The sequence below is a fragment of the Vanacampus margaritifer genome, chromosome 6 (genome assembly GCF_051991255.1).
Source record: "Vanacampus margaritifer isolate UIUO_Vmar chromosome 6, RoL_Vmar_1.0, whole genome shotgun sequence".
Lineage (NCBI taxonomy): Eukaryota > Metazoa > Chordata > Actinopteri > Syngnathiformes > Syngnathidae > Vanacampus > Vanacampus margaritifer.
In genome coordinates this window covers 5,513,948-5,530,872 of record NC_135437.1, presented here as the reverse complement: position 1 = coordinate 5,530,872, position 16,925 = coordinate 5,513,948, and the positions used below count along the sequence as shown (strand labels likewise).

Sequence of the window (16,925 nt, the reverse complement as noted above, 5' to 3'; positions counted from 1 at the left end):
GGTTAAGTAAAGAAATAAAAAATAGTACCAAATTTACGTCAGTGTGTGCTGACACTCTTTTATCAGCATGAGTAAATGGGTGGGGATGGCCGGTCATTTACTATGAATGTACTATGTAGTGTGTTTGTATTTCTTCCAAATGCTTGAATCACAATTGACCTTGACATTGTTTCCACTGTTGTGAAAGGGGAGGGGTGTGTGTGTGTATTTAGCGGTGGATACTGTTGAGGGAGAATTGACAGGAAGTGAGGGAGTTTGCCTTGTGTTCATCAGAGTTTTATGGTTGTCTAAGTTTAGATGTTGGCTCAAATTCAGCTTCTCAAGTAGCAAGGCTTGTGGGTCAGGGCAGCCGCTCCACATGGTGACAGAAACAGACGGAAACAGCACACTTACAGTGAGCTTTAACAAGAGACAATCAAGCCATTGACAGGCATAAGGATCATTCGATTCCAGATGCACCATAAGATGAAACATTTCAACTAGCAGACAAGACAAGTGAGGAGAAGGACAGTCGGGTCTGTTCACCTTGTTATTCCTCTTGAGCACATCAGAGTTACTACCGACAATGAGAGATGAGGCAGAGCTGACAGACCTTTCAGGATCATCAGGGCAGCAGATTCCACATTTTCTGCAAGATGTCGTCTTCCATGGCAAATTTGAGGTGAGTGTTAGCCACATCAATCATAACTGTACTTTAAGTACAACCTATTTTTACATTACAAGGATGCTCACCTTGCTGGTTGATGCTGCCCGTTTAAATTTTATTCAGCTGTATAGTGATATAATATATTATATGAATGTATAATAATTCAAGACCTGCTCTTATCGCAATTATTGAACATGGTCTAGTATTAGTAAAAAAAAAGTTTTGCCAGATTGATATCCATCTGCTGGAGTATATTAAACATGCTATAGAATATTCTTTATTTGCTATCATGATTTAATTTTCTTTTGGTTTATTCATAAATGTTGAGTCACAAAACCTCCGAGTGGTGAACATGGTTTAATAATATTAATAGTAAAAAAAATTCAATTCAATTCAGCCACATTGATATGCATCTGCTGGAGTAAAAGAACATTCTTCATTTGCTATCTTGATTTAATTTTCTTTTGGGTTAGTCATAAATGCTGTGAGTCACAAAACCTCTTAGTGTTTTTTTAGCTGCAGCTGCGTGATGTCTGTGTCACGTGTGTCTTGTTGCATGTGATGGAGTACAAATTTAAAAGTACCATCTTGGCTTGAGAACATGAACATTACCTAAATTCCTGTTTTTGTTTTCTCACGGCATATTACTCCTGCGGCTGATTCCACCAATAAAACAAGCTTAATAGAGCTTGATCCCTCTATGCATTCTAAATGGGTGGAGTACCAAATACTCGTAACTTCATGGGAGATTTAGTAATCTCTCTTCAGTATTGCCATGAGTTAAAAGTGAGAAGAAATACTGGAAGTGATCTCAGTTCACATTGTGAATTGTGACACTGATAGTGACAGGCAGTTGTGAAAAATCTTCTAGATTATTTTAGCGATTTGGGGAGAAAAAGAAAACAAATAGCTGCAGTGTGTAAAATAAATAATGCAATGTAGTTCTATGTGTATAACATTGACAGTTTCTCAGAAAAGAAAAGACACCACTGCATAGCACCAAGCAAATTGACCCCCCCCCCCCACTACCCCTTTGAAGAAAAAAAAAAGTAGAAATGTGATCTTCTATAGGAATTACAGCGAAGTCTTCCTACATGTGATGTTCTTGGTTTTTGGGCCATAAATTCTCATCCACATCACAAAAAAAATTCTTCTCTTGTGATGAGCTATTTCAGAAAACTGGCTAATAAGTGCATGGTTCATGGTTTCATACATTTCTTTTCATTAGCGAAAGTAAAGATGGAAATGGATAGAAATATGCTTGACATATGACAAATTGTTTCAACATTTTGCATGTAAAGGCTTATGTAATAATGCCAAAATATTTGGGGTGTGAGGCAATTCAACAGAGACACATTAAAATACATTTTTGATTGATGTGAGATTAGCAATTGAGTGTAGTAAACAACAGAGAATTATACATGATCATTTACATTGATGTAACAAAGCATTTGCAAATTGTTCAAATAAATGAGAAACTGCTTTTTGATGTGCACAGGCGACACGTGAAGATTGAAGAATTGATCATTTCAATTCTGATCTAGGAAAACTACCAAAGCACACTAAGGAAAAACAAAGTCAGAGATCCAGGCAGTAAGAGAAATGACCCCCCCCCCCCCCCCCCCCACACACACACACACACACACACACACTCCCCACAGGGCCTTATTTAGTACAATCCCAAATAAAATTAATCACGTTTTCACTCTTGACAGATCGCACGTGCTACTGGTGATGGTGTTGTGCATGATCTACTAAGATTGTGGTCTTTTACCCCAAATAGCGGGTTCTTGTGGGTGATGTTAGCAACAGTTTCAAAGTGGTGAACACAGTCATATTTAAAAAGGTTTCGCACTTTGGTTAACGCTGATGAATTTCACTATGGAACATATGGAAGAGCACCGCAAGCACAAAACAAAGTTTGGAAGTGATGGAATTGGAAGTGTAGTGGAAGATAAACAAATATATCACTAAGTTAAGGAGAAGTAATATGTCCTTCACTCCGATCATTGTGGCGAAGCGAGGAACCCTATAAAATTCACGTTTTGTTAGAACTCATCTCGAGTGCCCATCTGCATAACGTTACTTTTAAAACTGGGGCCAGGACACTTGAAAAGCTGCTCTGGAAGAGGCCAGACCCAAACAAACGTCAGTGTGCTGAAATGACCCAGACGCAAGGAAATGCAGAGTTGAAAAGTATTTTGCTATGGGAGAATGGTGCCAAGTCAGCTCAGTCTAAAAGCTCAAAGTTTCATATCCCATTATGTGTTCGCAAGCATTAAGCATTAAGCTAGAAGACTAAAGTTTAGACTAGAGTAACCAATTTTCATGTGCAAATGATCATCCTCTCATATTTAACGGCTTGTTTTAATACACGTGTAATTCTAGTTTTATGTTATGCATGAAACAGCTTGAAGCTTCTTCGTTTTTAAGAAGAATTGTTCGCTATTTGCCAATGTGTTGCTTATTGTAAACTGAGTTGAGTGGCACAGCTGCCAGTATACAGAGCGTGTATCTCAAAGCAAAAAAAAAAAAACGCATCTCAAAATATTCCGGACACTCTTATCACAAGGCACCACTGTACTTTTGTTAATTGATTTGAAAATTGGACTGATACATTGGACTTGAAATAATTTTTATACCTCCATGTTCAGATGCACTTCTTCTACTGTATATGAAACTTAAATATTTGACAAATATGCAAATATTGATCCTAGAATCATGTGCTGAGATTTTGGAGGGCTTTAAAGGATTTTTTTATATATTTTGAATAGGGCTGTGGCACTCTTGGGAATGACTGGAAGTATTTGACGGTGAGGAAAAAAATGAAAGAAATTAAACATAAATATCGATTAGTTTTCCTGAGTCCAAGCTGATCTCTGTGGAATGTCTTGTTTTACCTAAAAAAAATTAAAGCCCAACAGTCTGCATTAATGGAGGGCTAAGGAAACTGAAAAGTATAAACATCTAAGGCTGAAATCAGAGGATTTTGACATTTTTTTTTACATTTTGTTTTAAATATAAAACACAATTTTATTTACTTTCTATTTTGTGTGCAATGTACAAACACTGTGATTGTGTTTTACCTCAACAATAGTTTGACGGTTTGGTTACTGAGAGTAATTCTTGTGTCACTATGATGCAAAGCAATTAAATACAAGAGGATGATCATTTGCACATGAAAATTGGTTACTCTAGTCTAAAAAATTTGGCCATGCTAACTGAATGTATTTTCTTATACTACTCCCAGAATGCGCAGAATGAACTGTGTGGCAATTTAGCACATTTGGCAGACTGTGCTTTGTTTTGTAGCTCAGCTTGAGCATCTGATCGTGTGAGCAATCAAGTTTGTATTTTGTTTGTATTTACACGCACAGAGCTTTAATAAATCAGGCCCAAGTTGTGACTTTGTGTGGCCCCTTGAACTTGACCTTTATTGAGAACCGTTGAATCATCATTTAAGAAAGATATACAGTACAACATACTGTAATTATGATGATGGATGCCAGTGCACTATAACACCTCTGAGGCACAATTCTTGGAACCTCAACTTAGATACAAGCATGGACTTAAAACTTGAATGTATCATAGAGTCCAGGCAAAATAGAAGAGGGGCGCCAATGTGAATGTTTTCTTTGTTCATTTTCCTTTAATACAAAAATCTAAGTTTTTTCAGGGTTCTAAAAAAACTATTTGTGTTTTTAAACTGATGTGACAAAAACATCAAAATCATTCTTTAGTTCACTCAATCGTTTGGGTGGTTCATTTAGGACCATTTAGTGACCTCTTAATCAATGCCGGAGGCATTTTTAATACTTAGTCATGAATTTCGCTGTTCGGTTTCCTTTTCTACTTATTGTGTACAGGTTACTTACTGACATTTGCCTTATTACCGGTCAAGTGGCAGAAAGCTCTGTTGTAACTGAGCAACTCATTAACAATTGTAACAGCTCCAATGTATTGAATTCATAACATATGCTGTGAAATTATTTTGTGCAGTCCACTAATCGGTATGAACTTATGGCCACCCCTATACGAGTCATGGCTTCACCCTGGCCACCCCAATGAAAAATTTATGGCTACGCCCCTGCTCTTAATTATTACATTAAAGCTTTTGGTTCATATGCTGTTGAACATTAAAAAAATAAAATGTCAACTAATAATCTGTGTTAAAGCAAATGGTAATCAAGCTACATTTGTGGCTGTTATCAGTTAACCTAGCTTGTTGATGTTCGTAATGTGCCTTTAAAATTGTTCCCATTGTAATGAGTCACGACCCTTCAGTTACTGGTACCTGAAATGCTGTTAAGACTTCTTGTAAGTTTCAATGGTCTGTAAGGTCGTGAATATACATTAATAACTGATCTGTGATTGAATAAGAAAACCAGGGCTCTTGGTGCAAGTGGAAGGAGAGCGGCGAGCCTGTGTGCGTATGAAACGGAGCAGACGGTTAGAGCAGACAGTGAAGTTCTGTTTTGTTTTATTTATCTATTTTGGAGTTGACAAAAATGTGTATCTTTCAAAAGCAAAACAAATGGCACAATATGTTAGAAATCCTGACTATCGACTGTAAACAGTAACGACTAGTCCACTCGTGCACATTTAATGGTTTTCGAGTTAAAGTTGAGTCTTTTTGTTGTTTTAGCCAAGCAAGTCAGAAGTTCTAAAAGTGGCGACTGGAGTCTCGAGTGAAGTTATTTGAATTGAGTCCCACACTTATGGTTTTAGTGGCCACATTGTCATCCTAACCAACAGAGGTCCCAAATCCACCCTTACCAAAAAGTAGTATGCTTAATTATACCTAAGTTTATTTTTCAAGTGTACTTATTCTTGTACTAAAAGTAAACTTTAAATAAAGTAAAGTGGGACTAAATTGACCCATTTTAGAACACTTAAAAGTATACTTAAGTATATTATAAAGTATACTTTCAATTATATTTAAGTACACTATTATTAGGTATACTTAAATATACTATGTGGCATATTTATATCAAAATTTTAATTTAAAGAGCCTGGTGAGTAATTGACTGGGATCGTACCTGCGTACTCTGGTACCAAAGGTAAACCTTAACCTCTAGGTCATCCAACCACATGGTGTTTTGGGTGTTATCAATAAATTTAATCTATAAATTCGGTCCATTTCACCGAATGCCTTCTAAGTATATACTACAGTATGTCAACTTAGTATATGTTTCAGTATACCGTATTTTCACGACCATAAGGCACATTGTATTATAAGGTGCATTCTCAGTTAGGGGTGCTATTTCTGTGTTTAACACACACATAAGGCGCACCGCACAATTAGGTGCAGGCACGATGAAACATACGCTAGCTCAAAACATATGGTAGCATGCTATTATGCTAAAACATTTTCTAGCATAAATGCTAGCGCTTTTTAAAAAAGAAGCGAGCGGAGCAAAACTGAGTTTGGTTGTACTTTATTGAAGTATTTATTGTAACAATGTAAACAGTGAGTTCAGTTGTACTTGAAGTATTGAACAATGTACTCAAATTTCTTTTAAACATTCCTAATTCCCCACAAATGTCTCAGTCTTCATCTTCTGTATCCGAAACGAACAACTGGGCAAGTTTCCATCTCATTGTCAGTCTAAGCAGTTCCTCGGAAATGATGCCGGCTTTTGCGTTCGCCCAAGCATTCACAATTCATTGACTAATTGTGAAGTAACTCGCACGGCGCTGCCTCAGAGTCTTGGTAAAGCTGTGTTTGCCATCTGTCTTCCAGTGCTCCCACGCCGCTAGTAACTTGACTTTGAACGCCCTATTTACACCGATGCCCAGCGGTTGAAGTTAAAGCCTCCCAGACTGATATCAAGTTCCGAGTTAATTTGCCGCACTTGGTTTTTCACAGCGGCTGTGTGATGTGCCTGCATTGAGTCAAACATCAGGAGGGACGGTGATGCGTGGGAAAAAAAACATCTGGTCTCTTTACATATGGGGTGTGATCTGTTTAGATACACTGTGTAGACTTGCACTACTTCAAAGTGACTTTTGCGATGTATGTTGCTGTGCAATAAAGCTTTAAAAAGAAGAAGAAACAAAAGAAAAAGATACACTACTGTATGGAGTAGTTTAGCCCGGACACTTCTTTGCTTTTGGTATGTTCCATCTACCCATGAGATAGTGATGGGCGGGCGTTGGGAACAGTCATTTCCAGGAATGGCTTCATGAAATAAAACCTACTGTTGGACCCGTTGTGGCAGAACCCTCTTTTTATGTTTGAATAACACGACAACGTACATCTCACACAGCCACTCTTTCATTTTGTCCTCGTCCATCCATCCCTTTTGGCCTTAACGATGACTCCGGCTGGAAAAGTTTTTTTAGGCAGCGTCTTCCTCTTGGAAATAACTGTCCTTTCCCGCCCTCCCCGCACGCGCCAACCGTTCACTTTTGGAGATTAGCGTCAATCAAACAATTAACTTGTAAGTGGGTAGTTAAGTTCTGAAACAAGCAAAAAAGAAAGTAGAGGACACATGCTCACTGAACACGAATGCTTCAGCGCCATGGCAGAAGTTAGAACACAACAAATCACGGAGAGGCGGAACGAACAACAGAGCGGGAAGGAGGGCAGGGGGCAAGGAGGGGCTGCCGGAGAACTCGCAGTTGACTCTTTCGCGCTCTCGTCATGTCTGTCCTCAGCCAGGTCCGCCTTTCATGTAGGCAATATAAGCAATGTGTCGACGGGAAATCCTCCCACACAACCAGTCAGATTTTGGACCTCAGTCCACACATAAGGCGCACCTCATTATTAGGCGCACCATCGATTTTTGAGAAAATTTAAGACTTTAAAGTGCGCGTTATAGTTTGGGAAAATACGGTATTTACAAGTACACTTAACATTTAATTGGTGTAGTGTACTTTCAATAAGTACAAGAAAAGTAAACTGGAAGTATATTCTCCTAATTTTGAGTATACTTCAAGCATATTTAAATATACTTTTTGGGAAGGGCAGGTCCAGAAAGTAGAATCCCAGCCACAGTTTGGCTTCAGCCACAGGTGTTTCTAATTAACTGGAAAGTAACGCAGCTTTTTACTCAAACATACGTAAATAAGTTTGTTTTCTGCCGTTTGAATAGAAGCACTTGTGGCTAAACTGTGGCAGAGTTTTTTTTTTCTTTTTCGACCTTTCTGGACCTGTTGCAGCATCTACAAGATGAGGTACTGCACATCAACAATAAGATGTTAAGTTAAAGCAAGTCCAATCATATTTGTGGAGCATTATACAAAACAAGAATAATACAAGTTAAAACACTGGTCATCTGGTATAAAAACTCATATCCTTGATGCTCAATCTTTCTCATTGTCTGTCTGTGTGTTGTAAATGTCAGCTGCTCAAGACTCTAACCCCAGAGGAAAATGCCCATTGTCAACGCGGCCTCTACTTTCAAGATGGTCAGCGGCATGTGGACTATGTTCTCACCTACGCTTTGAAGAAATCGTCTGGGGGACGTTCCATTCGATACTCGACACATTTGCTGACAGAAAATGCTGTTGCACGCAGCCTGCGCCGTAGCCAGCATCCATCATCTGCTGAAAAAGGCTCCTTATCATCACAAACCTCAACACTATCCAATGTGGATCTACACTCCCCTGGAGAGACCTTCAGTGGCCAGGAGGATCAAAAAAACTTCCGGAGGGAAGAGTTTGAAGGCAAACTTAGAGATATGGGCCTGGAGCTGGAGACTGATGAGGACGTGAGTTTGATCCACTTTATTTGTAGTGACTAGAAATGAAATTTGATGATTTAGAATGCAATCAATTTATGATGTTTGTCGAGTGGCATGCATATCAGAGTCGATCTGTAATCTGATCTTCTGACTATGTATAACCAATGTCCTAATGTGTGACCCAATTCTGCAGCACTTAAATAGAAAAGGCACTATGCCTTACTAACTTGGTTGGCCTGAAGACTCAGAAACCATCATTCTAGAGTTATAGTGTATGCTAGAGTGAAATGATCATCTGTAATGTCACGCAAAGGGAGAAGAGAGTGACCCTCTCTTGGGAAAGATCTGGAAACTTCTGCATACAAACAGGAAACTATGCTTGAAGCAAGTTCCCACACTGTCAGAGTTCCACTCATCTTAACTACAATCCAGAGTGGCACCTCAATTCATTTATTGATATACTGAAAATTACCAATAGCTACAATTTCAGTTTTGAATTGTAACTATATTATTTGCCACTAAATGGATGCCATAGTGCTCCTACTACTTAATGTCTATGAGAGAAGGAGACTTTTGCCAGGAAGAACACTTTGGCCTTGTCTGAATGTCCACTCTTATCCCCTAACACCTCATTCACTATACAGTATAATCCCACACTTGAAAGTTGCCTAATATATAGTGCCCTCATTCTGTTTGGGGTTTCGGACAGGCACCTCACTACTTGCTCCTCGTATCACATCACATGACCACCGTACCCGTCATGACGCAGCGGAGCATAAATCTCAGACGGAATAAAAATGTTTTAAAACTGTATTTTATTTCCTTTGTTGTATATATTTTCAACTAAAATGAATTAATTATTTCCATAGAATATACTGTATACTCCCCAAAAATTAAAAACGTTACACTATTGTTTTTGCTCCCATTTTTAAGAGATGAACCTGGGGGGAGGCCTGGGGACCCAGAAAACCAGTCAGTAGGCTACTGACCCAATTTCTGAGTCCCCAGACCCACCCCCTCTCTCTCTCTCCCGCTCTCTCTCCTCTTTAATACCTTTAAATGTTGAATGGAACAAGCTGACTTTCATCGTCAAAGAGTGACATTGCTCATAAGGAATGCGTCACAGCAAATAAACACTTTTTTGATTGTACGGTTAATTTTGAACTGGACCGAGTCACGGTCAACAGTGACCTGTCCACAGACTCCATTTCTTTCGTGCAGAAAGAAAGTGGGTTTGGCTTGCCAGGCTAGTGTTTTACAGTTTGTATTTATTTCTCATTTACGAGTCCGACCCACATTAAACACCCACAAAACAGGTAATATTGGAATAATCTGACGATGGCCTGTTGCTATGATTTCTTTAGTGCGTCCACGGTGCTGGAGAAAAAGCATTTCCAGAGTTTCTTAGTGAGTTTGTTGGGGCTTGGGAGAGAAAGCGGACAAAGACGGCAGATAAAATGCCACAATGTGAGGGGTCCTGTAAACTTTATAAACAGTAGAATAACTTAAGTAACAAACTGTTTCCTGCTTTTTTTTTTATAATTTGGCACAATTTGGCTAACAGAAATTCACATCTTCCTTAGCTTGCAGGACTAGGAATTTTCAAATAAAATAAGTGGTTTCGGCTTGCATAGTGTGTCTGTGTTGGCCCGAAAGAGAATGGGGCGGCATCTGGCTATGTTCTGTTATATTTTTAAACTCTGAAATGAAAGTGGAACGAACGGACGGCCTACTGGTGAGCACATCTGCCTCACAGGTCAGAGGTCATGGGTTCAAATATTGGCTCTGGGCTTCCTGTGTGGAGTTTGTATGTTCTCTCCATGCTTGTGTGGATTTTCTCTGGGTCTTCCGGTTGACTCCCACATTCCACAAACATGCATGATATCTTTATTGAAGACTCTAGCTTGTCCGTAAGCATGTGAATGTGATTGTGAATGGTTGTCTGTACACCGTGTTCGAAATTATTGTGCAAAATATGTTTCTCTCAGATTTTTATGAATAGTCTATGCAAATGGCACTGAGCATAAAGTGAAGTCATCAATTGTTACAAATTTGAATGTTTAAAAACAAACCTCCGAATGATGACAGTGTGACAGTATCTTTTTCAACCTGGCCTATCGCCCAGCTAACTTTTCAAACTGATTTTATAAAGCCAAGGAACAAGCAGACGAATGAAAAAGGAAAAAACACAGACAGTGACCGGCACAACGTTATCCTTTTACAGGTCTGTCTTGCCAAACGTACGTTTACGAAGCAAGTTTACCAACTAACTTTAAATATCATACCAACCGAAATAGATACGAGACTGAACGAAACTGAGTACTGATTTGAGCATTGTGAGCTGGCCCCAAGCCAAGCAAGCACAGACAGATCATCAGTCAGTCTGTAGTGAGTAGTGAGGCACGGCTCCTCTTTCTGCAGAGGCGCTCACTGTGTATGGCCAATCACAGAGCGTAGAGAGTGAATACATAATTAGTTACCCATTGAGAATTTTTCTTCAGCACGAGTACAGATATTGATGAGCAAAGATGCATGCACTCAACCTTAGGGTTGACGTTAGCAGTTCCACCAGTGATAGGTGGAAGGTCAGCTTTAGATCCTCTGTAACTACCCGAACCCAGATCAGTGCTTCTCGGTGGATGAGCGGTAGCTGAAGCCTCTACTTCCATTCCAAGTGTGAACCTCTGCCTTTGTGCAGCTATCCAAAATGTCAAGGGATGTACTAATGGCAAACTCATCCACATTAGAGAGCATGGTCATCCTCCACCTCCCCTACATATACAAAGAAGAGAGGCGTCAGCTGTAATTTGCCCGTCAAAAACTCGCCAATGCCAGGAACATGTGATATTTCTCCTAAAATTTAACATTGTACAATTATTTGCATGGTTTCACTGTTGGTCCACTGATGAAATAACCTTATTGCCTGTGTCTTGTTCACCGTAGTCCAAGATTCTAGGTGTGGGCTTTGTGAAAATTCATGCCCCATGGAATGTTCTCTGTCGAGAAGCAGAGTTCATGAAGTTAAAGATGCCCAGCAAAAGGGTAAGGATTATTGACATTTTCATTCAAGATTTGATTCATACATACATATAGTGGTCTTGCATACTGACAGAGAAGAAAAAAGAAATTTTCACTAGAATTAAAGTTAATTTTAATTATTTTTATGAATTTAAAATGTAGTTTCAATCAGTTTTATTCTATTTTATTAATGAAATGTTTTTTAAATTTTACTTTTAGTTTTTTCGTTAGTTTTCGTAAACTATAGCCTTGCTATGAACAGGGACATCAAGATAAGATGTTGCTGAATGAATTGAAAGTGTATTAGGCCCCGTTTGTTGTTCGTTATATATAGTCTGGAGTGGCACAGCCCCAGGGAGTTAACGGAAAGCGTAGAAGACGAACACCTTTTTTTTCTAACTATTACAATCTACATAACAAACATGGCTTTGCATGAATCAAAACAACATGAAAAAGACGAACACAGGAGAAGTGACAATGGCGGGGGATTCAAGTATAACACCGCTTGTTGAACGTGGGAATAAAGGAATAAAGAAGCAAAATATTTTGCTGGAAAAGCATAAGCAAGCTAAGGAGGCTGCGCAAAACGACTACGACACGGCTATCCGCCATTGTTGTTGACAGACTGACGACTCGCGCGCAGTCAGGCGATAATTAGCACATACGTTATCAATCTGCGACAATGCATTGTCATCGAGCTGTGACCATTACGTCATCACTGGAGGAGTATCCTGCATATGGTGTCCAGATGGAAGCGTACGGGGAGCGTTTTTGAAATATTTTCACTCAGGAGCTCGGTTTCAAAAGTGATCGGTTTCAAGATCCGAATCAGCATCATCGTGTGGACGAACGGCCTAAACGGTAAGAAACTTGTGAGGATACATTAAAACTGGCTTTCGTGTGGACGGGGCCTTGGGTTTGCTTTCTGTGTGTGTGTGTGTGTGTGTATGTGTGTGTGCAAGCACGTCATGGCACATGCAAAAATTTACAAATGGATTCTTGTTTGTAGGTATATGAAGTCAAGAAGTCAAGTGGTGTTATAGAGAAGCTTAATCTACTCGTCAGTAAAGTTCTTGAGCCGCTTCATCCTCATGTTAAGGAGCCCCAGCCAAAGAACATCAAACACCTGTCACACACTTTTTCCCGGGAAAAGCAACACCTGTAAGTACACATTTGTGCTGACACAAAATATTTCATGTTATGTTTACGTAGAAAGAGCAATAACAATAAATTTTGCATTACATGAATTGCTCTGTTAGCTCTTTGGCCAACCTTGACCAGACTATTTGTTGTGTTGTATTCTTTGTTTAGTGTGCGTAGAAGATTTTGCTAAATAATGTTTGATTTTCGGCCCAATTGCTTCCAAACCAAACTGTGACGCTGCATTTGGAACATCTAAAACTAGACCAGCAGTCTAATGAAAAATAAATGAATAAATACAATTTACACTGACTAAGATTCCTCAAAGAATGTGACGGTGTATTAGGGCCACGTACAGGGGCGTCGCTAGGTTTCATATAGTGGGGATTGTGGGGTGGGGGTGGGGGGGTATATATGTATATATATATATATATATATATGTATATGTATATGTATATATATATATATATTTATATATATGTATATGTATGTATATATATATATATATATATATATATATATATATATGTACATGTATATATATATATATACACACATACGTATATATGTGTATATATATATATATATATATATATATACATATATGTATACAAATATATATACAGTACATATACATATATATATATATATATATATATATATATATATATATATATATATATATATATATATATATACATACATACATACATATATACCCCCCACCCCCAATCTCCCCTTTTTTTTCTGGGTTTGATGAGCAAACTGAGCCAGTGAGCCATGATTGGTCGGTTCCTACTTCCTCTGCACAGGTGATGTCATCTTCAGTTGACAGCAAGCGGAAAATTTGATTTTTAAAGGTTAACTCATTCACTCCCAGCCATTTTCCCTAAAGCAACCCCCTTCACTCCCGGCTGTTTTACTGTTTTTTGACTGATTTTGCAAGGCTCACAGAATATTGTGTTCTATTGCTATAAAAACATGGAACCTACCAAAACAACTCTCTTCTCTTCAAAAAAAATTATACAGTATTTCTGTCTGTTTCCGTTTTGCAGCAATTAGCATTAGAATATAGCTAAGTTTTATCATTATTCACCTTTTACATTCTGTATAGAACTGCAGGTAATTTAGCTTTTTTCAACATGGCCCTGGTTGATCTCTTTTGCTCTGCTTTCACCTGCTGGCCGTTTTTGTAATAACTACCATTGCTTTAACCATTCTCTTCAGTTCAGAGGCTGCACAAAAGCCTTCTGTAAGCATAAGAAACCCCATTAAAAACAAAACAAAATGTATATATAAGTTTTGGGACACTGGTAATATTTAAAATAGAACATATTTATATGTTTTTGGGCACAAACGAGTTGTTAATTGTACATGAAAGATAATGAAGTTAACAAATTCATTCTGGACAAAATATTAACTTCGTAGTACTACTGAAAATGGCTCAATGAGTCAAGTATCCCTTTCAAGTACCTCCTAACACAAGGCATGCATATGCCAGGATGATCGATTTCAAGCTAGTTGTACAGTTTCAAGTTAATGCCAAGGATTTGGTTATTATTGTAATAAAATACTGATGGGTTTAGTGTTTCCTACATTTCCAGTCCTCTATGACATTTTTGTGTGTGACTAAAATGTATTCAATTTAATTCTCATCGTATTTAGCTTGTAGCGACTTTTAGCACAGCCAACAGTGACTTTCCTTTTGTGGTGAAATATTTATACTGTATTTTTGTGTGTTTCTGTGTCACCAGATTTGACCTTTCAGACAAGGATTCCTTTTTTGACAGCAAAACCAGGAGCTCAATAGTAAGTCAACTAAGGTTTGTCATTAATTCTTCACAAATGCATAAAACTTCCAAGCATTAGTGTTTAAAAAACAAAAACATTAACCATTAAATAGATAATATGTTAGCCCACTTTGCATGGCTTTGTTTGGCTTTGCTCCTTTTAAATGGTCATCTCTTGCATGTTGCTTCCACACAGTGCCAAATAATAGTACAGTATACAGTAGTATGTGGTGCTTCAAAATTCAATTCATTGAATAAAAGTGTGTGGCATAATGTAAGGGGTTAAAATGGCCAACATGGTTTGAGATATAATATAATTTAGATAGTAAAAGATTTGTCAAAATTGGTATTGTTAAAATACTTATTTTGGGCAGCATTCTAAAAATCTCATTAGGTCTGAGCCACCATTAGAATATACAGAAATACTGCTATGATTTACAATGATACAAAAATATTGGTTGGGAAGTTTTTAGTTGAGCTGGTTAGAACCACAGAACTAATTCATACAAACAATGGCGACTGTCGCAAAACTGGCGGCAACTGAAACTAAACACAAAAATGGCTTAAACTACACATTTTGTAAAGGTTTCTGTAGCAATGCATTTATCATAATGCTTTTCTTTTAGGTTTATGAAATACTAAAAAGGACTAAATGCAAGGCCAAGTACAGCATGGGTAAGTGTGACACTTTAAAAAAAGAAACTATCCAGAAGAAAAAGTAAAAGCCAGCCTGCTAATACTACTTCAATCACGACAATCCAGTATTGAAATTGTTATTGCCGTGTTATGTTATGTTGTCTAATTCAATCCAAATTTAGGCTTTCAGAATATTCATAGCCTTCATGATCCTGATACATTATACCAAATTACAGTCTGACTCACACTCCTTTGCTGGTATTACAAACATTAATTTGTATTTTCATATACGGTAGTTTAAAGGTGTTTTGTTTTTTAACACTGAATATTATGCCCTAATAGAGACATTTTGCCCAGAATCTGATCACACACCGGCAGCATGCTAGGAGCAATGTCATAGTGAAAGGTCATGTGGTTGTTTCTGCATAATAACATATCAGAGCAATGCAGCTTATTATGTACATCAGATCTATTCTTTGGTCAATTGTTTGGCAAAGGAAATCAAGGGTTATTCAAAGTCTTATTATTTTACCAGCATTACAATTATTTTCTTTTTTCCTGGGCAGGTATCACCAGTCTCCTTGGTAGTGGTGTCTATACAGCTGCTTACCCTCTCCACGATGTGAGTAGACATCACAAAGCAACCGAACACATCAGACCTGTAGGTCCAAGAATGTATCTAATTCATATGTAATAAAAAGTTTCCAGTTATGAAAAAAAATTTAATTCTCAAGCATCCTCAGAAAGTTTGAGAATATTGTCCTGTATTTTGTAAAATAAAAGTATTAATTGAGGTTTTCACAATTTTCTGCAATTCACCAATATTTTAGGAATGATTAAAAAAAAATTCTAACTGGCTTGGTCACCAGGTTTCTGGACACCGATACTTGCAAGTGTTTTGCTGTTTCGTCCAATCTTGCAAACAACGCAAAATACTGCAGTACAAGTCGTAAGTGTGTGTTTGTGGTACAATAAAACCATCTTTCTGTCTATAGGGAGATATCGATGAAGAGAGTGCAGAGTCAAACGACAGAAAAGTGAGTATTTCTTTAAATTAGTCACACCGAAGTCTTGAGATTTAATTTAATATTGTTACAAATTGCGATGGAGGAAGTTTGGGAATAACTGAGTAGACACTGGGAATCACTGTACATACCCAGAAATATATATATATATATTTTTAAATGTCAACAACAGTTTATTTAAAATTAAGGTGATTATAATTTGTAATTGTAATTAATCGCATGACTTCAATAGTTAACTCACGATTAATCACAAATTTTATATCTGTTCTAAATGTATAATAAAATGTCCCCCAAATTTTTTTCTAGGTTATACTCTTGTTGACATAAAAGTGAAAAAAAAAATTGTTAACCTAATAAAAATATGGCTGCATATTTTAGTTATTGATACTGTAATTTCATAATAATTCATAAAATTGAGTTAAAATTTAAAAGAGGTACTGTACTGTAAAAAAATTGTGCAATATTGATTTGTGTTAAGGTCATTTTTCTGCCACTAGATGGCATAATTGCATTTGTAAGATGTTGGTGACAGCTCAGTGCATTTTTCTTTTCATTAAGAGCTATATCTAATCTTTAACATGAAGCAATTTGTGAAATTCTGCACATTTTTAAAATTGTAAAATATATGTATTTTCGTTGTTTAAATATTACTCTTAAACTCTATGTTTTATATATATATATATTATAGCTATAAGTTTCTAGCGTGTTAAAAAAACACAGTAAAAATATATATATACTCAAAAAATTTGGGGGTGCTATTGTTCAGTTTGGGGGTGTTTCGATAATAGATGCACATGTAGGGGACATTCTGCTGAGACGAAGAATAGAACATTCATTTCATGCAATTTTACACATTGACATGCTGGGACATTAAGAACAATGATCTATTTCTCAGCTATTGTATGAGGAGTGGGCAAACTACAGTGTCTTCTACAAGTATCAGCCCATCGGACTCGTGAGGTAAGTCTGTCGGTCTGTCTGC

The 16,925-nt window shown here is 37.5% G+C and overlaps 1 protein-coding gene across 1 annotated transcript in view; it reads left to right on the top strand.

Annotated features, from left to right (window-relative positions):
* The first annotated feature begins 337 nt into the window (after nt 1-337).
* The window catches only part of ano1b (anoctamin 1, calcium activated chloride channel b), a 39,412-nt gene continuing 22,824 nt past the window's right edge, over nt 338-16,925 (top strand). Inside the window, exons 1-9 of the mRNA XM_077567893.1 lie at nt 338-661; nt 7,996-8,361; nt 11,278-11,376; nt 12,362-12,513; nt 14,247-14,301; nt 14,909-14,957; nt 15,485-15,540; nt 15,914-15,955; nt 16,839-16,903. Coding sequence (XP_077424019.1) covers nt 566-661; nt 7,996-8,361; nt 11,278-11,376; nt 12,362-12,513; nt 14,247-14,301; nt 14,909-14,957; nt 15,485-15,540; nt 15,914-15,955; nt 16,839-16,903 — 980 coding nt within the window. The 5' untranslated portion in view covers nt 338-565. The remainder of the gene's footprint in view (nt 662-7,995; nt 8,362-11,277; nt 11,377-12,361; nt 12,514-14,246; nt 14,302-14,908; nt 14,958-15,484; nt 15,541-15,913; nt 15,956-16,838; nt 16,904-16,925) is intronic.